General features: G+C 37.9%; 1 protein-coding gene across 4 annotated transcripts; it reads right to left on the reverse strand.

The window, feature by feature from the left end:
- Positions 1–624: 624 nt before the first annotated feature.
- On the reverse strand, positions 625–22792 carry AP3M1 (adaptor related protein complex 3 subunit mu 1). Of its 4 annotated transcripts, none has more exons than XM_068547936.1 (10): positions 22515–22792; positions 16987–17081; positions 12475–12750; positions 11609–11780; positions 7811–7948; positions 5653–5738; positions 4518–4651; positions 3437–3644; positions 1829–1973; positions 625–1358 (listed from the first exon to the last, which is right to left on the reverse strand). In XM_068547936.1, exons 3-10 carry the CDS (start codon positions 12745–12747, stop codon positions 1258–1260), a joined length of 1257 nt encoding a protein of 418 aa, XP_068404037.1. In that variant the 5' UTR covers positions 12748–12750; positions 16987–17081; positions 22515–22792; the 3' UTR covers positions 625–1257. The 4 variants fall into 4 exon arrangements, with proteins under 4 accessions (XP_068404037.1, XP_068404038.1, XP_068404036.1 ...); XM_068547937.1 differs by lacking the exon at positions 22515–22792 and adding an exon at positions 22037–22369; XM_068547935.1 differs by lacking the exon at positions 16987–17081 and having other exon boundaries at positions 22515–22631.
- Between the last annotated feature and the right edge of the window lie 69 nt (positions 22793–22861).

Consider the following 22861-nt stretch of genomic DNA (forward strand, 5'->3'; position numbering starts at 1 on the left):
TGAATACAGGTTTATCAATGCTACTGACGATTTTGTTTCTGCCTCATTATAGTGTACTTTCATGTACTTTGTCAGTACAGTAGAGACATTTAAGTACTCCAGTGACAGTTACAACAATAGTTTCAGGAAGGAATCTACTGACTTTTCATATTGTGAAAAGATTAGGGAATTGGGAAGCACAAAATATGAAAAGGGAGTTCCCCTGAAGACAAGGAGTGTAGGCAAGTTGAAACCCTTAAGAACAACAACAAAAAGAGAGAAAAGATTAAAAAAAAAAAAAAAAGATTGACAACAGTGAGGCAGGCACATTTTCTTCCTTTAGCTGAACTAGGGCATGAGGCCTTCAGGCTAACTGGTTTTAAGTGGTGTTGGATAAGCTTTCTAAAACATGAAGATGGCAAAGGTTCACTTAAGTTTCTCTTTTACTACATTAATTTGCTTAAAATCTCAAATGCTTGTGCTTGCAATAACTTCCTAAGAGCAGAAGTAGTGTTCCCTTTTATTACCTTAAAGCATTCACCCCTTTGATACAAATCATTTTTACTGTGCTAACAGCTGAACCAAGTGGCACAAAACTGAGATGGTACTTACTGCAGCAAGGTCCCTATAAATCAAAATCTGAGCTTTACATAAAAATCTTATTTATAAAAAATACAATATCAAGTACAGTGAGAATGGAGCATGGAGCAGCAGTGCTCCCTGCCAGGGCCATGTGAAGTGGCTTTTGCTACAGTGCTTGCTTAATGGCATAAGTGAAAAGCTGAGTAAGGCAAACACTCGAAGAGGCAGTTTTCTGTAAACTTCTTGGGGTGGGAGGAATTTTTCCTGTGTTGGGACAGAAGATTTGGGATGGCTAAGATCAAGTGTGACATTTGGCTGCACTTGATACATCAATTACAGACTAAGATAGCTCCTGCTGAGACCAGCTCACTTGTTTTAGGAGAGAGGTTATCACTGTAGACTTTTGCCTTGACTGTTAAAATATGCAGCCTCCAGCTGGTGTCTCCCTATGGAGGAAATCACCTCTAAAATCTTCCTAAGTGACAAGATACAAATAAGCTAAGTCATTCAGAAGTTTCCTTAGCTTAAAGCTCCTTAAGAACCCTACATTGATTACTAAGCAACTCTGTTAGCGGTGTGTGGTTAGACACAAATGCTTTAACTAGAATATGTATTCCCATCCAATTGGTACCTAATGGTAATAAACTGTAATGACACTTGGAAAACAAACATATCTTGAGGAATTCTGGCCTCTTCTCATGTCCTCACTTGGAACTTTCCAGCTTTCGTGACATATTTGACTCCTTTAAATGGCTTATATTTCTCCCCATACATGTCCAAGCGGTTTACTTTTAAGCCTGTGTCAAAAAGAATTGGTAAGGAAAGGAATAAATTACTATCCTGGTAACACCAACCAATACAATATTTGCTTAGCAAATAGAGTTCACTACACAGTAAATCTGACATTAACCAGTGTCCTTGTCACCATTTGGAAGCAATGTTCCTTCTACCATTCACAGATTATAGCACTATGGAAGTATGGTTTTAGTTCAGATTCCCATGTGGACAAGCAGTGTCTTTTAGGATAATTCTACTTTCTGTGAGTATGAATGGCTCCTTTCTTTGAGCTTGAATGAGGGTAGGGGTGAAGGGAAGCTGTGTGAAATAAGGTGCTCTCCAAAACCACTGTACCCATAGCACAGAGTGAAAGGCATGCTGGAGCTGTTGCTCTTTGTAGAGACGGAATGTCAGTTACCCTTCTAAGATCCTAGTAGCTGACCTCAGCAAAACTCAATTACCCTTAAACACAAGTCAAATTTCTCCTTACCTGAAATGGCAAGCTGCTGGATCTTGAACTGTATGTTGAGGCTTGGATTCTCTTCTGGCTTAGGTGCTCCAGATTGTAAATTTACCAGTCCTTTAAGACTGGGGAGCTTTTGTGGAGTGATTTTTCCCACGTCCCACGTTAGTACCTTAAAAAGACATAAAAAAACAAAAACATTCTGAACTATTTATTAAAGACATATGTTCAAAGACACCATAAACTTCTGTACAAAATAAAGCACAGTGTCTTGGAAACAGACCTGGGATTTCCACTGAGTTTTATCACTAATTAGTTCTGTGACTCTGAATGAAGAGTGAGGGCAGAGAACCAATGTTTGTTAAGCATCTACTTTTGGATATAGCACTGTGCTTAGCACTATTCATATGCTGTCTCATAGAAGCCTGTAATGTGAATTTTGTCTTCTTTTAACAAAGAGGAAACTAAAGCTCTGAGGTCAAATGACTTGCTCAAGGTCACACGGCTAGTTAGAGGCAAGGCTGGGATTTGAACCTACAGCTCTCTGGTATCAAATGTTATTTCCACTATACCACCTTTACTGTTTATCTCTGGGCCTAAGTTTATTTTTCCGTAAAATAAGAAGACGGGCCTAAATTGGTGTTTTTAAACTTTTAGTGATGGAACCCTTTATTCAAATGAAATCTTTAGTGAGGAAGCTCAGTAACAGATGAGAAAGTGAAGCTATTATGTTTGAAGCTGGGGTGAAGGGCCAGGGATCTGGAGCTCCCCCTTCACTTCTCAGCCCTGTGTGGTCTCTGGGGAGATTCTTCAACTCCTCAGGATTGGATTAGATGATCTTTAACATTCAATGATTTTACTAAAAAAAAAACCAAAACCTCTTTTCATTTACCAGGTAGCTCAATGACTCTACTGAGGAAAAGAATCATTTTTTACCCAAGCAGGAAGCAGAGAGAAAAATCATCTTTTACAATTCCTCTGAAATCCTTCTGCTAGAGGCAAATATATGTAGGGGGAGAAGGCAGCTTTCCTAGCCAACATCCTCTGTGGAAGAGTATGAAACAATGCTTTTAAATGAGAAAGGAAGAGAAAGGTCTTAATCAATTTCTACAGAAAATTTAACAATTAATAGATTATAATATCTATTAACAATTAATAGATCATTATATCCACATAATGCTTTTCTCTTTTTAAAAAGTTTTTTACCAGATAGCCTTAGGTTCAAATCCCAACCTTGCCTCTAACTAGCTGTGTGACTTTGAGCAAGTCACTTGACCTCAGAGCTTTAGTTTCCTTGTTTGTTAAAGGAAGACAAAATTTATATCACAGGCTTCTATGAGACATCTTCCTCATTGAAGAGTGAGTGAATCTCTGGATTATCAATGGATAAGTAAAGGCAGACTCTGAAGGAAGAAAGAATGAGTCTCACTTTTCTGTTCATCGACTCAGCAGCAGATGCAGGATTCCCTCTTCAGGCAGTGGCAGAAGCACAGCACAGTATGCATTCTAGGTTTTGTTAGGAACTTTAATTTTAACCAAGACATTAGACCCTTCCCTCTGTCCCCCCCACATCTCCAAAGCACAAAATAAAGATTGCAGAAACACTTGCTCACTCTTGATTTTAGGTGGCTGTACCTTGGTAACTGGATCAAATGTATAGCTGCCTTGTGTTGGTGTCAGGTTCATATTCAACACAACCTTTGGCATGTGAACTGTCACTGTGATTCCTTCAATAGTTTTCCCCATATTTTGCTTTGGTCCAATTGTAATATCAAATCTACCACAAGAACTGTTCTCCTTAAAACTGATGCTATGTTTCACATATACTGGTATTGCCACTAGACTAAAAAGAGAAAGAAAGACACAACCACAAAAACATACAATTAATAGTGTGAGTTCCAGAGGTGGCCTGAAAACCTCAGTCCAGAGTATCCTATACCCCCAGAACCGCAGATTGAGTATGTGTACCAGGGCAGGTTGAGTATAGCACAGTGTTCTGGAACCACTCTGCTAGGAATTATACAATTTCTGAGCAGTAAGTATACAAATCAAGGTAGAAATCTGAAGCTTAATTATAGTATAAACAATTGGGGCAAATAGCCCTAGTTTAAAAAATGAATTAAGATCCCATAGAAAGATAATTTAAAATTATACAAACTAAATAAATCAGTTTCTATGTGGTAAGAGCCAAGAAACAATTCCTCTGCTTTTAAGTCCTGTTCTGATGTTACCAAAATACTCTGATATTTTCAAGGGACAAACCAGCTACAACCCACGATGCTAAATCATTTAAATCATTCATTTAAACTTCAGTGCAGAGAAGAGTGACTTCAAGCCAGTTAGTTGAAGAATGTCCTAGAGAGCTACGGGTAAGTCTGTCTCCTTCTATCAGCCATGACGTCCACAGACCACAGTAAAATTATGGCATGGGTTCACAGTTTCGCCCAGGTTATGCATGGTCCAAAATGCTTGCTCTCAGGTATATATTCTTACTACAGTCTAATTTACTACTACTCTATACTCTTAAGATTCAAAGTATACTGATTATGTTAGACACACATTTTCACCAGTTCTTCCTGGGTCTCCTGGTGAGCAATGGCTAAAGGGAGCAATGATGAATTCAAGTACCCAACTTGTCAGAATGAAACAGGGAAAAGTGAGTTCTATGCAGTACACTGATATATGACAGGAGATTCTGACTGATGCATCAACATACTTTTGTGAGCTGACACGATATGATATAAGTCGGAAGTTTCCATCTGGAGGAATAAATGACAAAACTCTTTCAGATTCCCAACGCTTGAACCGGATGCAGGGGTGGAAGCTGACATCATCTAGAAGCCTTGGGTTCTGCCAGGGAAACAGAAGACAACCATATTTATAAAGTATAATGGGGCTTCCCTGGTGGCGCAGTGGTTGAGAATCTGCCTGCCAATGCGGGGGACACGGGTTCGAGCCCTGGTCTGGGAAGATCCCACATGCTGCGGAGCAACTAGGCCCGTGAGCCATAGCTACTGAGCCTGCGCGTCTGGAGCTTGTGCTCCGCAACAAGAGAGGTCGCGACAGTGAGAGGCCCGCACACCGTGATGAAGAGTGGCCCCCACTCGCCGCAACTAGAGAAAGCCCTCGCACAGAAACCCAACTCGCACAGAAGACCCAACACAGCCAAAAATAAATAAATATTTTTTTAAAAATAAATAAATAAAGTATAATGAATATTGCAACTCTAATTCAGATATTGTGAGAAATTAATATGCTTCATCAAAATAGAGAAGTCATGCAAGAGTTTATTATGATCACATCAACACAACTTTACAGTTTCACAATGCTTTAAAGTCTGCAAATATTTTATATACATTATTTTATTTGAATTTCAATAACTATGAGGTAGAAAATGTGAGTGGTATCATTTCCATTTCATAGATGAAAAAACTGAGGTTCAAAGAGCTCAGGGTCAGGACAAGTTAGAGGCAGAGGTAGCATCAGAGCTCAGTTCTCTTTACGGTTCTTAGTAGTGTATCATGCTGTATCTAAAATGATGCAAAAGATCAATGCCCTTTCATATCAACAAAGCATGTAATAATTCAGGAAAAGCAGCACTGCACATTTGCAGACGCCAGCCAGCCATTTAAGCTACTTCTAGCATACTCAGAGGCAAAGACCCCTCCTCAGCCTTTCCATAAAGGCAATGCTCACCATGTAAGCTACTGTCTTTGGAAGCTGTGTTAGGAATATTTCTTAGATAATCCTTTGCAATCTAAAACAAACATGTCTCAGTATTTATCATTTCATTTAGTACTTCACATGTATTAGGCTTGCAAGGAGCTACAAAACAGGAGAACAAAACTTACCATGAAAGAAAGGGAAAGGTCAGGCATTCCAGATAGCTTAATGCAAGCATCAATTACCCCCTGAATTTCTGCAAAGACTGTAGATCCTAAAGAAAGAAATAAAGGTGATAACATCATTGGAATCTGCATCTTTACTAGAGCTATCACTGTATCTTAAGTAATGGAGATATCTCCTGGGTGTCAGACATACTGAAGCTTTGCACATCTATTAAAAGGTTAGTGGACAGAGGACCCATTACACTAGTTCAGATAGCTTCTTTACTGAGTGCCATGGCCTGTACCTATCTCTGGTTAGAATATGACAATTCTAAGGAAAATCAAACCTGTCCCTATCTTTATAGTGTCAACCTTGTAAGACTGCTGGATGTGAAGTTAAAATACTTTTTTTCCAGTGATTTTTAAAATTAAAAAAAATTTTTATTCAATTTTTAAAGGCTACTTTTCATTTACAGTTATTACATTAACTGTAAATTAAACAGTTAAAACATTGGCTATATTCCGTGTTGTACAATACATTCTTGAGCTTCTCTTACACCCAATAGTTTGTGTCTCCCATTCTCCCACCCCACCCCACAATGGTAACCACTAATTTGTTCTCTATATCTGTGAGTCTGCTTCTTTTTTGTTAAATTCAATAGTTTGTTGTATTTTTTAAGATTGCACATATAAGTTATATCATACAGTATTTGTCTTTATCTGGCTTATTTCACTTAGCATAATGACCTCCAAGTCCATCCATATTGCTGCAAATAGCAAAATTTCATTCTTTTTTATGGCTGAGTAGTATTCCACTGTGTATACATCTTCTTTATCCATTTATCTGTTGATGAACACTTAGGTTGCTTCCATATCTTGGCAATTGTAAATAATGCTATGAACACTGGGGTGCATGTATCTTTTCAAATTAGTGTTTTTGTTTTCAAAATTAAAATATTTTAATGACCATTTTTTTTTTTTTTAGAATCCATATATATGTGTTAGCATATGGTATTTGTTTTTCTCTTTCTGACTTACTTCACTCTGTATGACAGACTCTAGGTCCATCCACCTCACTACAAATAGGTCAATTTCATTCCTTTTTATGGCTGAGTAATATTCCATTGTATATATGTGCCACATCTTCTTTATCCATTCATATGTCGATGGACACTTAGGTTGCTTCCATGTCCTGGCTATTGTAAACAGAGCTGCAATGAACATTGTGGTACCATGACTCTTTTTGAATTATGGTTTTCTCAGGGTATATGCCTAGTAGTGGGATTGCTGGGTCGTATGGTAGTTCTATTTTTAGTTTTTTAAGGAACCTCCATACTGTTCTCCATAGTGGCTGTATCAATTTACATTCCCACCAACAGTGTATGAGGGTTCCCTTTTCTCCACACCCTCTCCAGCATTTATTGTTTGTAATGGCTCCTATTTCTTAAAAGTTAACAGGAAGCTTAGTCCATTTCATTAGAAACTTGGCTAATGTTATTTAAAATATTTTAACAATAAATCAAAGTTAAAATATTTTAAATAAAATTAGACAAGTTTCTAATGAAATGGACTAAGCTAGCTGTTAACTTTTAAGAAATAGGGGCCATTATTCTTTAATAGTACAGCTATTATTCCATACAATGGAATTTTATAATAAAAAGGGCACTCACTGTAGAGATAGTGTCTATAATTCACAGTAACTCATATTCACACACCAACTAGCTGTGTGACCTTGAACAGATTACTTAACTCTTCTAAGCCTCAGTTTCCCCATGTATAAAATGTGAGGGTTGGACTAGATGTTTTTAATAAAACATTATGATTCTAATACAGTACTGTTCTTTAGTCTGGGGTCTTCACTAGAAGGACTGCACATAAAGTGGTAGCAAAAAATATGGTGCATAGTAGATATACAACAAATATTAAACTGAATAAATGGCAAGATGGAAATGAATATAGGGTAATAATTGGCTTAAAGTAAGGTGGCATGAGATCTGATTTACAAAGGTTTGGCATTTCTCAACTAGAGGTTATGAAAATAATATGTAACCTCTGGACAAAATAAACAGATTTGAAAATGAATGCCTTTCCACTGAAATGCATACTGCCAAGGGATTTCGGTTTTCTATTCAGCTTATGTCAGCTGAACTGTTTTTTTCCCTGATAATATGCACACAATTACCTGATTTATCTATAATTGCATCTATTTCTTCAACGACATCAAAATAGGCTTCATTGTTTGTGTACTTTACCCCTGCTCGGCGCCATGGGATGTTGGACAGCTGCCCAGTGGGGAGTGTGTCCCCAACATTACTACTGCCTAGAAACCAGAAAAACAGAAAGCAAAGCTAACACATAAGATGCTCATGAGAAAAGCTCTTAACAGAAAAAAAACTCAAGTACTTTAGCTGCTTCTTTAGTGTTTGGGTTTTTCTCCACTGAAGTTGTGGATGGTTTACAGAATTGTCAGAGACATATCCATACCAATGTGATCAAATTTCTAGAAGACAGAAATAGGCCATGTGGTCCTGTGTCTATCTGCCAAACCAGGTTAAATTCATTTACTTATCTTTTGCTTCCTGTGTGTTAACAGTAACCTAACCTAATTCCAGTGGCTCAACAACAGAATCTCATCCTGCTACCACTGATGAAAAAAGAGGCTGGTTGTTTCAAAACCCTCTGCTGATAAAATGTCTGCACTGAGAATACAGAGTGATAAGTAGGCCATTTGGTATTCAGCTTAAATTATACATGAGATGCCGCCAAGCAGAGTTAACTGGCTGAAGAACATACTCTGGCCATTTCCCATTTTAAGGTCAGCACACCCATATGGCACACCCACATGCAATATGGCTAATGTTCAAAATCTGGCTAATTTCCTGGTAAACTGACATATGTCTGAAAATAAGTCTGGTTGTCCAAAACATACACCCTTGAGCTGTGACATATTTAACATTCTGGTTAATTTACTTTTCCAACTCAAAAGTAGTACATGCTTAACAATAACAACAACAGGGCTTCCCTGGTGGCGCAGTGGTTAAGAATCTGCCTGCCAATGCAGGGGACATGGGTTCGAGCCCTGGTCTGGGAAGATCCCACATGCTGCAGAGCAGCTAAGCCCGTGTGCCACAACTGCTGAGCCTGCGCTCTAGGGCCCACGAGCCACAACTACTGAAGCCCGCACACCTAGAGCCCGTGCTCCACAACAAGAGAAGCCACCGCAATGAGAAGCCCGTGCACCGCAACGCAGAGTAGCCCCTGCTCGCCGCAACTAGAGAAAGCCCACGTGCAGCAACGAAGACCCAACGCAGCCTAAATAAATAAATAAAATAAATAAAAATTTATTAAAAATAATAAATAAAAATACAGTTGACCTTTGAACAATGCAGGGTTTAGGGGTGCTGATCCCTGTGCAGTTGAAAATCCATGCATAATTTTACAGTTGGTGTTCTGTACACATGGTTCTGCATCAACAGATTCAACCAACTGCGGATTGTGTAGTACTATAATATGTATTTATTGAAAAAAATCTGACTTTAAGTGGACTTGGGCAGTTCAAACCCGTGTTTGATTGTAGTTGCAGTCAAAGTACGCATACAACTTTGTAGTGTAATTATGGTTGGTGTTCCTGTCTCCAACCCTGTTGCCTTCCAGAATTTTCTAAAAACACTGCTTTAATCTTCCTGTTCAAAAACTTTAAACGTTTCCCCACTGGCTTTATGATTAAAGCTAAATATTTAGACTAGCATTCTAGGACTTCCTCAACTTAACTTTTTAATTTTATCTCACTACTCAACTGAAAAACAGCTCTGCTTCTATTAAACAGGTTAATACAATTCAAGATTTTTCACTGTGTTTTTTCTCATACAGTTCCATCTATGAAGAATGTTCTTATTCCTTCCTCTCTTCCTAAATTCTATTGATTCTCCAGGACCCCGTCCTAGGGCTACCCACTACAGTTCAGGAGAGATTACTTTATCCACTGAACCACTCTCTTGATCTTTATAATGTATTGCCTTAACAATCCATGTTATGGGACTTCCCTGGTGGTCCAGTGGTTAAGACTCAGCGCTCCCAGTTCAGGGGGCCCGAGCTCGATCCCTGGTCAGGGAATTAGACCCTGCATGCATGCTGCAACTAAGAGTTCGCATGCAGCAACTAAGAAACCCACATGCAGCAACTAAGAAGCCCGCACGCTGCAACTAAAGATCCCATGTGCTGCAACTAAGATCCGGAGCAGCTAAACAAATAAAAATAAAATAAATAAATATAAAAAAAATCAATTTTTAAAAATTTTATATTTCACTAATTTTTTTCTGACTATAAAATACATGTTCATTTTGGAAATCAGAAAGTATAATGCAAGAATAAAGATAATATGTAGTTCCTTAGCTGGAGATGGTATTATAAACTTTAGAACATTTTTTGTGGGAATATTTATGTATAATTAAGAGTAACTTTTTATGGTTGTGTGCTTTTTTTTTTTTTCTTTTTTGGCCACGCTGCACAGCTTGTGCAATCTTAGTTCCCCGACCAGGGACTGAACCCGGGCTCCAGCAGTGAAAGCAAGAAGTCCTAACCACTGGACTGCCAGGGAATTCCCTGTTTGTTTGTTTTTTTCCATTTAATATTACACCATGTGTACCCTCCAGTGTCACTACACCATCTATAAAGTATGGAATTGCTTTTCAAAATCTTATACTGTTACTTATATGTTTTAATTTTTTTTTTCCAGTTTCTCATCCAGAGTTTATGTTTTAGGAGCAAAGACACCCCATCTTATCTTTCCTTAAATTTCTCCTGACACTCAGTCTTGCCCAGAGGATGAATAAAGGAATGATCACTTTCTTATAGGCCTCTCTTACCCCATTTTTTAGGTCAGTGCACTTGGAAAGGGGTTTGCAATGGTGGACAGTATAGCTGAAGTGGCATATAACATTTCACAGAAATCTTTCTCTAGAAGACTTTGATACTTTCAAAAGTATATCGTCCTCTGGATGTACCTAATTTCTAGCTATACTCAAGAATTAAACCAAAATTAGAAGTTTGTAACACAAATACAAGGCCCACAATGCATGAAATCTCACAAATAGACTAATATTCTCTTTTTAATGTATCTTCTATATGTACAAAATAAAGACTTGGAGGAGATGGCATGTACTCTGTGGTGTAGTCTTAAATTTTCTACACTCTAGTAATTGTGGGGTATGCAGCATAATGCCAGTTTTATAATGCTATTTTTTTAAAATTAATTAATTAATTTATTTATGGCTGTGTTGGGTCTTCGTTTCTGTGCGAGGGCTTTCTCTAGTTGTGGCAAGCGGGGGCCACTCTTCATCGTGATGCGCGGGCCTCTATCGCGGCCTCTCTTGTTGTGGAGCACGGGCTCCAGATGCGCAGGCTCAGTAATTGTGGCTCACGGGCCCAGCTGCTCAGCGGCATGTGGGATCTTCCCAGACCAGGGCCCGAACCCGTGTCCCCTGCATTGGCAGGCAGATTCTCAACCACTGCGCCACCAGGGAAGCCCTATAATGCTATTTTTTAATTTTATTTTTTTCCCAGCTTTACTGAGATATAATTGACATATAACATTGTATTAGTTTAAGGTACACAACATAATGATTTGATATATGTATATATTACAAAATGATTACCACAATAGTTAACAGCCGTCACTACATTGGCTTCTTTATGATTAACTGGGATAATTTATTCAGTCTTACTAGTTAGTGTTAAACAATAGTAATAATATTTTTGTAGTCTTGTAGCAAAATAACAGAAGAGTAATAGCCAAAAGTTCTGTATCATTTAAGATATAGTCTCTTTTCATGAAAAGAAATATACATCCATTTTAACATTATCACTAACTATAATTCTGGCCAAAATGGACTACCTTAATAATCTGCCAGATCATAAGCAAAAATGAATTGTTTATGAAGTTTTAATGGCTCAGTTCCTAACAGAGTGTGTTTCACCTTACCTGTAATAGAGTTGACGACAGAACGCAGAATTGTTGGTGGTTTAATCAATTCTTTCAAAATGTTAGATTCAGTAGCCAGTGGAAATCCATTGTCTAACATTTCTTCCAAGAGCTCATATACTATGACCACATTATCCTTAATTGCAGCCTCCGAACACTCACCAAAGTAGTCCTAACAAAATGTACATAACATTGCACAACGGAAGACATGAAGACAGGCTTGCTAAATACTTTTTGTTCTAAAGGGTAAGCTTACAGTAGCGTAATTCATTGTTTAAGATGTTGAAAATATGTAAAACAGAGGGAAAAAAACCTCCATAGTTCTATATACTATTTCTCAATATTTCCTTAATATTTTTAAATTGAATTGAATTCCTATTACATATTATGCCAGAAAGTACACTGAAATGTTAAAACAGAATGTGAACTATGAACTTCATTCCCCAATTAGGTACTCCAAAAAACAAAGATCAGTTTAAAATTATTGGTATATTCAGCAAGACAAGAAAGAAATAAAGTGTAAGTATTGGAAGATTTCATAACCAGTAAAAATCGTGGTACTATTCAGAGAAATGTATGTGGAGGGCACTATTATTTCCTGATGACATAATTTATAATACATAAAAAAAATACAGCTTCCATGACCATGAGATTGTTTTGTTCTTCTAAAACAGTAACTGGAGCACCATGTGTACTACTGTATGCCCTACTAAAAAGGTTTATGTTTATGAACTTATGCTTAGTTGAAAAGAAGAGGGAGAGAGAGACAGAGAAACAGACTATACATCAAAAACTGGGTATTTAAAGAATATAATCATAATATAACTTGGATAATTCAAATTCAAAATATCTGATGAATAGCCAACCTGAAAAGTATCAGCAACTCGATGTAGGAACTCAATTACAAAGAGAGGTGGCACTTCAGTCTGTATGACAGAGACAAAGAAGAGCTTATCCCGGTAGATACTGATGAGGTAGTGGTGAGGTGTTGAAATAACGGGTGGTACATTTTCAACATCAGCTGCTTTCTCTTGAGCTTCAAAGAAATAATCACAGACAGACTGGCTCACAACACTCTTCCAGTGCTTCTCTAGAAATATGTCACCGGAACAGTTTATGAGAAATAGACTGTGGATCATTTTCTGGGGGAGGAAAAAAGTTTAAATTTAGTATATATCAAAAAAGTATCCTTGTATTATCTGGACACCAAAACCAGACAAAGGCAATACAAGAAACTACAGACCAATATCAGTTAAGACTATAGGTGTAAAAATCCTCAACAAAATACTAGCAAACTGAATCCAGCAACATATAAAAAAAGATTATAACCCTGACCAAGTGGGATTTATTCAAGAATGCAAGGTTCGTTCAACATATGAAAATCAATCAACACAATATACAATATTCATAAAATAAAAAACAAAAAATATAACCATTTCAAAAGGCGCAGAAAAATCATGACAAAATCCAACAACCTTTTGTAATTAAGAACATTTAAACTAGGAATTGAAAGAAACTTCCTCAACCTGATAAAGAGCATCTATGAAAATCCCATAGCTAGGGACTTCCCTGGTGGCGCAGTGGTTAAGAATCTGCCTGCCAATGCAGGGGACACGGGTTCGAGCCCTGGTCCGGGAAGATCCCACATGCTGCGGAGCAACTAAGCCTGTGCGCCACAACTACTGATCCTGCGCTCTAGAGCCAGTGTGCCAAAACTACTGAGCCCGTGTGCCACAACTACTGAGCCTGCACTCTAGAACCCATGCTCCGCAACAAGAGAAGCCACCGCAATGAGAAGCCCGCGCTCTGCAACGAAGAGTAGCCCCCACTCTCCACAACTAGAGGAAGCCCGCGCACAGCAACGAAGACCCAGTGCAGCCAAAAACAAACAAACAAACAAATAAATAAATAAATAAATAAATAAATAAAAGAAAAGAAAATCCCATAGCTAACATTTAATACTTAAAGACCAAAAGCTTTCCACTTAACATAAAGAACAAACAATGATGTCATTTTCACCACTTCTATTCAACGTGGTACTGGAGGTTCTAGCCAGGGCAATTAAGCAAGAAAATGGAACAGAAGGCTTCCAAATTGGAAAGGAAGAAGCAAAACGATCTCTATTTCCAGATGATATTATCTTGCATGTAGAAAATTCTAAGAATTACACATACACATGCACACACTAATTACTAGAGCAATAAATGAGTTAAGCAAGGTTGCAAAATATAAAATTAATATAAAATATCAAGTATTTCTACACATTAGCAATGAATAATCTGAAAATGAAATTGAGAAAACAATTCAAAAGCAACAAAAAGATCAAAATATTTAGGAAAAAATTTAACAAAAGAAGTGTAAGACCTGTACATTGAATATTATAGAACATCACTGAAAGAAATTTAAAAGACCTAAAAAAATGGGAAGACCTTTCATGCTTACGGATTGGAAGACTTAATACTGTTAAGATGACATGACTCCCCAAATTGATCTACAGATTCAATGCAATCCCTATTAGTATACCAGCTGCCTTTTTTTAATGGAAACTGAGAGGCTGATCCTGAAATTCATATGGAGATGAAAGAGACCAAGAATAACCAAAACAATCCTGAAAAAGAAGAACAAACTTGGAGGACTCACACTTCCTGATTTCAAAACTTGATGTAAGGTACAGTGAGGTGCTGGCACAAAGAGAGTCATACAGATCAATGGAATAGAATTGAAAGTTCTTAAAATAACCCTTACGTATACGGTCAACTGATTTTTGACAAGAGTGCTAAGACCATTCAGTGGGGGAGAGGATAGTCTTTTCAACAAATGGTGCTGGGACAACTGGATTTCCACATGCATAATAAAGAAGTTGGACTGCTATCTCATACCATATACAAAACTTAATACAAAATGTATCAAAGACCTAAATATAAGAGCTACAACAATAAAACTCTTAGAAAAAATATATGCATAAATCTTCATGACCCTGGATTAGAAAATGTTTTTGGACTTCCCGGGTGGCACAGTGGTTAAGAACCCGCCTGCCAATGCAGGGGACAGGGGTTCGAGCCCTGGTCCGGGAAGATCCCACATGCCGCGGAGCAACTAAGCCCATGCGCCACAACTACTGAGCCTGTGGTCTAGAGTCCACAAGCCACAACTACTGAGCCCATGCGCCTAGAACCCGTGCTCCGCAACAAGAGAAGCCACCGCAGTGAGAAGCCCACGCACCCCAAGAAGAGTAGTCCCCGCTCGCCACAACTAGAGAAAGCCTGGGCACACCAACGAGGACCCAACACAGCCAAAAATAAATAAATAAATTTATTTAAAAAAAAAAAAAAAAAAAGAAAATGTTTTTAAGATATGACATCAAAAGCACAAGGAACAAAAGAAAAAAACAGATAACCCAGACTTACATCAGAATTAAAACCTCTGTGCTTCAAAAGGCATTATCAAGAAAGTAAAAAGACAACCTTCAGAATGAGAAAATAATTGCAAACCATACATCTTACAAGGGACTACTATCCAGAATATATAAAGAACTCTTACAACTCAATAATAAAAAGACAAATAACCCAATAAAAAATGTGCAAAGAATTTGAAAAGACATTTCTCCAAGGAAGATATACAAACAAGTGGCTGATACGCACTAGAGAAAATGCTCACTATCTTTTCAAAATATGAACTAAAATCACAATGAGATAACATTTCATATTCTCTAGGCTAGATATAATCAAATCAAAAGGCAGACAATAACAAGTGTAGACAAGTTTGTGAAGAAACTGGAACCCTCATACATTGCTGGTAGGAATGTAAAACAGTGCAGCTGTGCGGAAAGCAGTTTTGAGTTCTTCAGAAAGTTAAAGACTGAGTTACCAAATGACCCAACAATTCTACTCCTAGGTATACACCCAAGAGAACTGGAAACGTATGTCCATAGAAAAACTTGTACACGAATGTTCTTAGCAACATTATTTGTAATAGTCAAAAAGTGGAAACAATCCAAATGTCTATCAACTGATGAATGGATTCATCAACCAATGAATGGATAAATAATAAATATCCAAAATGAAATGTTATTCAGCCATAAAAAGAAATGAAGTACCAGTACATGCTACAACAGGATGAACCTTTAAAACATTGTGCTAAGTGAAAGAAACCAGATACAAAAGATCACATATTGTATGATTCCATTTGTATGAAATGTCTAGGATTCAGGCAAATGCACAGAGACAGAAAGTAGATTAGTGGTTGCTAGGGGCTGGGTAGAGGGGGAAGAATGGGGAGTTACTGGTTTTTGTATTTCTTTTTGAGGTGATAAAAATCTTCTGGAATTAGAGGGACTTCCCTGGTGGTGCAGTGGTTAAGAATCTGCCTGCCAATGCAGGGGACACGGGTTCGATCGAGCCCTGTTCTGGGAGGATCCCACATGCTGCGGGGCAGCTAAGCCCGTGAGCCACAACTACTGAGCCTGTGATCTAGGGCCCACGAGCCACAACTACTGAAGCCCATGTGCCTAGAGCCTGTGTTCCACAACAAGAGAAGCCACTGCAATGAGAAGCCCGCGTACTGCAACGAAAAGTAGTCCCCGCTTGCTGCAACTAGAGAAAGCCCATGCGCAGCAACGAAGACCCAACACAGCCAAAAATAAATAAATAAAATAAATTTATAAAAAAATAAAAATAAAAAATCTTCTGGAATTAGAGATTTGTGAATACACTGAAAACTACTAAACTTCACATTTTTAGAAAACTGCAGTTTAGTAGTTTTCAGTCTAAAAAATGCTTAGTTTTAATATAATTATTTTTTCAATTAATAAAAAGTATTCTTTAATACTTTGTAACACACAAATCCACTCCCAGGTGGATTAACAGAAATGTGTACAAAAAACATGTATAAAAACATACTGTAACAGTGAAAACTATTATTATTTATTAATAGTACAATGGGAAAATAAACTAGTGTGTTATTAAAGGGAAATACACAGCAATGAAAATGAATAAACTATTGCTACATGAAACAAATATGGACGAATCTTACAAACACAATATTGAACAAAGCCAGACACAAAAGGATACATACAGTATGATTCTATTTATATGAAGTTCTAGAACAGACAAAGCTAATCTATAGTTTGAGAAATCAAATGGTTTCTTTTAGGAAGGAGAGTGGGGGTGATGACTGAGACAGGAACAGGGTTGGTCTCCTAAGGTGCTGGTAATGTTTTATTTCTTGATCTAGATGATGGTTACAAGTTGCGTTCATTTTGTGATAATTCATTGGGCTTTATGTTATGGCTTGTACACTTTTCTGAGTGTTAGTTATGCTTCAAATAAAAAGTTTATTGTCCTTGTAATATGGGAGACAGTGGACAAATATCTAATTACCTTAACTTGCTCCTTTCTTTTATATAGATAACATCAGTATCAGGTGTTTAGTGGTCCATTCATTCAAAATTACAGTAGTGAATGATAAATGTAGCCTAAGGAGAAAGAATATAAAATCTATGAATATAATAATTTCTATGTATGAAGATAAATTCCAAAGAGGAAAGGAAGAGTTTCCAGAATGAATTCATTCAATTCTATTGACACAGAAAACAATGACATCAACCTGACCAGTTCTTTTTATAGGAAGTCATTTACTTAATGAAAGCAGTTGACATTTAAAGACTATTTGGTGATGATTTCCTCTTCCCATTTGGTGAATGTTCAATAGTTATTAAGTAAATAATACTAATTACTAAGATGTGCTTTAGCAATTATTGTATTAATAAAGTATGGATGCTGTTAATATTGATAGTTTAGGGTTCCAGTTTATTAGAAAAAGAAAATGTTTCTTTGTTCAAAGGCATCTCTGTTTAGCCAAGTAATCAACCTGAGGTGGCAGCAATAAACGCTGATACCTCAGGCTTTGGACCTACTAAATTTTCCCGGATTAATATCTGGAACCTCCTAAATCTTTCCACTTTATCTAGTCAGATGCTTTGTTTAATAGGTTTGCTTTGTGTCAGTTTCTATTTGAGTGTTAAAATACTGCCACGGGAATACAGAGAACCTACTGACTTTTAACCTCTGTTCTCTGATACACTTTAAAAAAATAGAACAGGAGTACCCAGCAATAAGATCTGCAACTAAATTTGCATTATGATGCCTTTTGTGGAATAAAATTTTCATCTGAAATATAAAGTACGATTTAAAGTGGAACATTGGCATCAACTCAATGAGACCCATATTTGAGCACTTCAGGTGAGTCCCCTATGGAATACAGCATCCTTCACAATAATTAATTTTCAGCTTCATTCAAAGTTTTATTCATTAAAGATAAATGAATTAATAATATCTAAAATTGAGTACTTACTGTGGGCCAGACACTATCCTAGGCACTTTTCTTATATTATCTTATTTAATCCTCACAACTCAATGCTATAATACTGTTCTTATCCCCATTTTACAGATAAGACAATAAAGTCTTGGAAATGATAAGTCAATTATCTAAGATGATACAATAAGTATCAGAGCTAGGATTCAAACCCAGATCTAGTTGAATCTTGAGCTCCTGTTCTTACCTGCCTCTTAGAAACTAATTATCAGGAACACACTCTATTGCCTCAGTGTCCAGTACAATTTACTGCAATAATGGACATGTCCTCTATCTGTGCTGTCCGATACAGCAGCCACTAGTCACATGTGAGAACCTGAAACGTGGCTAATGCAACTGAGGTACTGAAGTTTTAATTTTAATTAATTTAAATTTAAATAACTACACGGAGCTGGCTGTTATCATATTGGACTGGGCAGCAAATGTGCTGTTTGAGCTTATAATTTAAGAGGAAGAGTTGAAGGATATGCCTCTTGTTTAGTTAGAAGCCAAAATGTATTCTAATAAATTATTTAGACCAGAAATTATATTTAAGAGAGCTGACATAGGTTATCTTCTTAAACTATTCATCCTAAGAACGTGTAGTTCACATGGATCTGTGGTACTCCATTGCCACAATATACCCTAAAAAAGCTGCTTATTCTTGAAGCAAGTGACTTTGTAGTTTCTTTATTAGAGCGGCCAGATTCCTACTCATCCTCTTAAGCTGGTGAAAAATTCTTTCCAGGAAAAGTTTCCACCAAAGTTGTTTTCATTGGCAGTAGTTTAGGTCTCAGAAGAATAGAGCAAGTTAAACTGCCATCTGGATTTATTGCTGTTGTCCTCAGTGCTGAGATGAAAGCACAGCACTTGCAGCTTTCAACAGTGCTTAGCTTCAAAACCCATCTTAACCTTCTATTATAGGAAGAAAGCTTATTTCTTCTATCCATATTAAGACCAAGGGCCTAATGCAAAAAACAAATACCACATGCAGCAGTGTAAATTTGCTTGTTTCTTTAGCTACTTATCCTTTGAGTAGCTGCAGTTCTTTCTTTCATTATTTTAATAAACTTTCTGGGAAAGCTACCACCACAACTATCTTTTTGTTCCTAGTGACTTCTGAGTCAGAAAACAGAATTCTCCAAGCTTATTTTAAAGCCACTTAAGAAACTGTGTTCAGAGGCAGTTCCATCAGAGCTTTGACTGCAGCTTAAATACTTCATAAACCCTCTTTACTGAACGTTGAACACACTCACCCTGATGATTCACAAGCAGTGCAATTACAATAGTCAAAATATCCTTGGAAGAGAGTGTCTAAAAAAGAAAATGTATTCCTTCTGTATATAACAGAATGGAGGCATAGAAGGGCCTGTATCTAAGGTGAGAGAATGAAACCAGAATATAATCTAGCTATTCTGATTTTTAACCAATATTTTGACCCTGTTCATTCAACAGTTTTGAATGTTTTATATATTAAGCAATGGGGATACAAGGTGAACAAAATAAGAGTCCCTGAACTCACAGCATTTAGAGTTCAACAAAGAAGGCAAACAATTTAATACAGTAAGATGATAGGGGAAATACAGTGTGCTATAAAAATCCACAAGGCTTCAAGGTGAGAAAGAACGTAAGACAAAGAAATCCAGTACAAATTTAGCAATTTCAGAAGGAGGATGGAAGTGATGAGATGAGAATGGAGAAGAAGATAAGCAGAGATTGGTTCACTTTATTCTCAGTGCAATGTAAAATCATTTTTTATGGTTTTATGCAGGGGATTCATGCAACCCAATTTACAGTTTTAAGATCGCACTGTGGAAACTGGATAATTGGGCAACTGAATATTGTGACACTAGTTGAGAGATGAGTTATGTGGTGGTCTAGACTAGAGTGTTGATAATAGGGATGAGTAAAACGAAAAGATAAGAGAAACATTTAGGGTTGAGAAAAGTCTGGGGGGTGGGGAATAGGCAGTGGAGATGAGAGGGAAAACGAGGGATTCAGCCCTGGTCCTATATAATCTGACCCAATTCTGGATATATTTGACCCCAATGGATATATTCAAAAGACCATTGTATATATAGGTCTGGTGCTTCAGAGAGAAGCCAAACTGGAGATAGATTTGTGAGTACTGTAATCATGATTTTTTATTAATGCAAAATATAACTATAAGGAGACTAAAACTACAAAGAGAGAATGTGTATAGTAGAAGAGAACCTATGGAAGGAACTTCAAAATCTGAGTAGCATGTGGGTCAAGGAAGTGGACCTGGAAAAAGACTGAGAAGACGTGGCTGAAGAGGGATAAGAAAAAAAAAAGGGGGGGGGGTAGTTTACTAACCAGAGTATGTTAGTGTGTTTCCAGAAAAAAGAAGTGGTAAACATTTTAAATGGCACAAAGAGGTCAAGCTACAAGGAAAACTGAAAATGTCTGTTATTTTACAGTGTTTCTCAACTTTCATTATTGCATCCTAAGGTGTCTTTTCAGACTCCCCTTCACTCACACCCCTCCTCCATAAAATTTTAATACCACAGAATATTTCTGTACACCTCTTTATGTACCATCAATAACTGTGCTTTATACATAAAAGTATGATTTTTTTTTTTTTTTGGCCTCAAAGGAAGCAAATTTTCAGCCTGATGAGAACGTACAATTTAACACATAGAGGCCATTTGGTGATCTTAGTAAGGGCAGTTTCAGTGGTAGCTCAGTGGAATGGTGGAAACAAGATATACTGCAGTGGGCTGAGAAATAAATAGCAAGAAGTTGGAAAAACAGAGATGAGAGTAGATGATCCATTCAAGAACTATAGCTATGAAGGAGAGAAAAAGACAAGAAAATAAATGGAAGTAGTTCATAAAGTTAAGAAAGAATATTTTTAAATGCTGAAGGAAAAATGTGAGTAGAAGGGGAAAGGCTGATGAATTAGAGAGAGGAAATAACTTAACCAAAGGAAAAAAAAAGACCCTGAGAAGGTAGGAGAGGATGGCACTGGGAAACTAGGTGAAAGGATTTGCCTTCCCTAAGGAGAAGGGACACTTTTTCCTCTTTAAACAGAAGGGTAGCAGATTTGTATATTTGGTTGCAAGAAGATGATGGCTTCTATTTTCTCTGTGTAATAGGAGAGAAAGTCATTTGTTGAGAGAGAGTGAATTCCTTTTCTCTACAAATACCATTCGTTATGTGTGAATTGAAATATTATTGAGCTACTTAAAAATATCTAGTCTGCAGGGAACTCCAATAGCCTATTATGTTGACTGTTTAAAAACATTGTAAAATCCTAAGATTCAGTAAGAAAAGCTAACCTTATTGCCAAGAGAGCATTCCTACTAAAGGTATGTTAAGATTCAGGTAATTTTTCATTCATTTCAATCCTCCACTTTTCCTATGGTCTCAAATGAAAGTGTCCTCCGTTCTTCCTAACACTAATTTTTCCACTTGTAATTTTGATCCCATATCCTTTTCTCTCTTCCCAAGTCTTATCTCCTGTTTCTTGAATGTTTAATCTTATACATTAGTTACTTGCTTTCTGCTCTCACACAGAACAAACAAACCCCAAACCTTTTAGGGACCTTGCCAACCATCTTTCACTTCATGCTCCAAACGAAGAAGCATTAGTCTACACTTGCAGTCTCTCCTCTCAATAACTGACTCTATTAAAGCAGTTCTCTCAAATGACCCAATGACTTCCTAATCATCAAATCCAACGACCTACTCTCAGACTTCAACTTCCTCGTTTGATCCTTGCAGCATTTCATATCACTGATAAGTTTCCCCAAAACAAAACAAATACTTCTTACCAAATTATACGGAACTTCACCTGTCTTGGTTCTCCCCTGGAAAGTTTCTTTCTGGCTTACTTATAAGGATTTTTTTTAAAAAAATAAACTTTTCTTTCATCTTCACCTAAACTACTGTTTCAAACTCGATATATTCCAAGCTCCACAAAATTCCTCCTTCTCATGTGAGGACTCCTAATTTTATACAGGTATCAAGTTCTTAATCAAGCTTCAGCTTCGGGTTCAATCCAAATCCACCAAATCCAACCAAGCACATCGTTTATCACTTTCCCATACTCACTGTCACCTCCTCAGTTTAGAATCCTATCAACTCGTTTCTGAAGAACTGCAACACCGTCCTCACCGCATTACCCCAGGCTCATCCAGGCGCCACCCTCTAACGGGACGTCCGCTCAGGACAGTTAAGGATTTTGTCCTCCACAGCAGAAGCCTGGGGGTGAGGTCCGAGTCGTCGGTACTTCAGCTCTCCGTGGGTGACAAGACCTTTTTCCCGCGTCAGAGCACGGTGAGGGACCCCAATGAGCCTGAACCTCTTGAGCCTGAGGGCCTGAAAACACTGGGCTGCAGGTGCACCGTTCCCTTCCGGCCCAGCTGGCAAGAAAGACCGGAAGGCCGGGAGGGAGGCGCGGCCCCGGTCCACAGCACCGGAGACGCTCCCGCACCCCAGACAGCAGTCCAGAGCCCGAGCTATTCAGCCTACGTCCCAAGTTTTCGTGATGCCACCCCCTGTCCGCAGACCCCCAGCCCCCCACACTCACCCCGACTCCTGGGCCAGTCAGTGATTCGACGCGGGGTCCTCTCCGGACGGAGGCCGAGGCAGCTGAGATCGTGAGGACCCCGCAGTTGGGATGCCGGATAGATTGCCTGACTAACAGCTTCAAAGTTACCAACAGTATTGGAAAGAGTAAATGAGTGAGAAGACGTTGAATGAGGAGAAAGACGTCTTTTGAATTTTAGGATATAATCTTCTAGATCATCCAGAGTCTAGATGAATGGGAGCTTTCACATCTTCTGGACTTAGGCGCTCATCCGCAGCCTAAACCAGTCAGGGTGTCCCTACAGTCGGGAGGGCGGGGTTAGGAAGAGCTGTGTACTAGCCAATGGG

This window comes from Eschrichtius robustus, chromosome 7, assembly GCF_028021215.1.
Source record: "Eschrichtius robustus isolate mEscRob2 chromosome 7, mEscRob2.pri, whole genome shotgun sequence".
NCBI lineage: Eukaryota > Metazoa > Chordata > Mammalia > Artiodactyla > Eschrichtiidae > Eschrichtius > Eschrichtius robustus.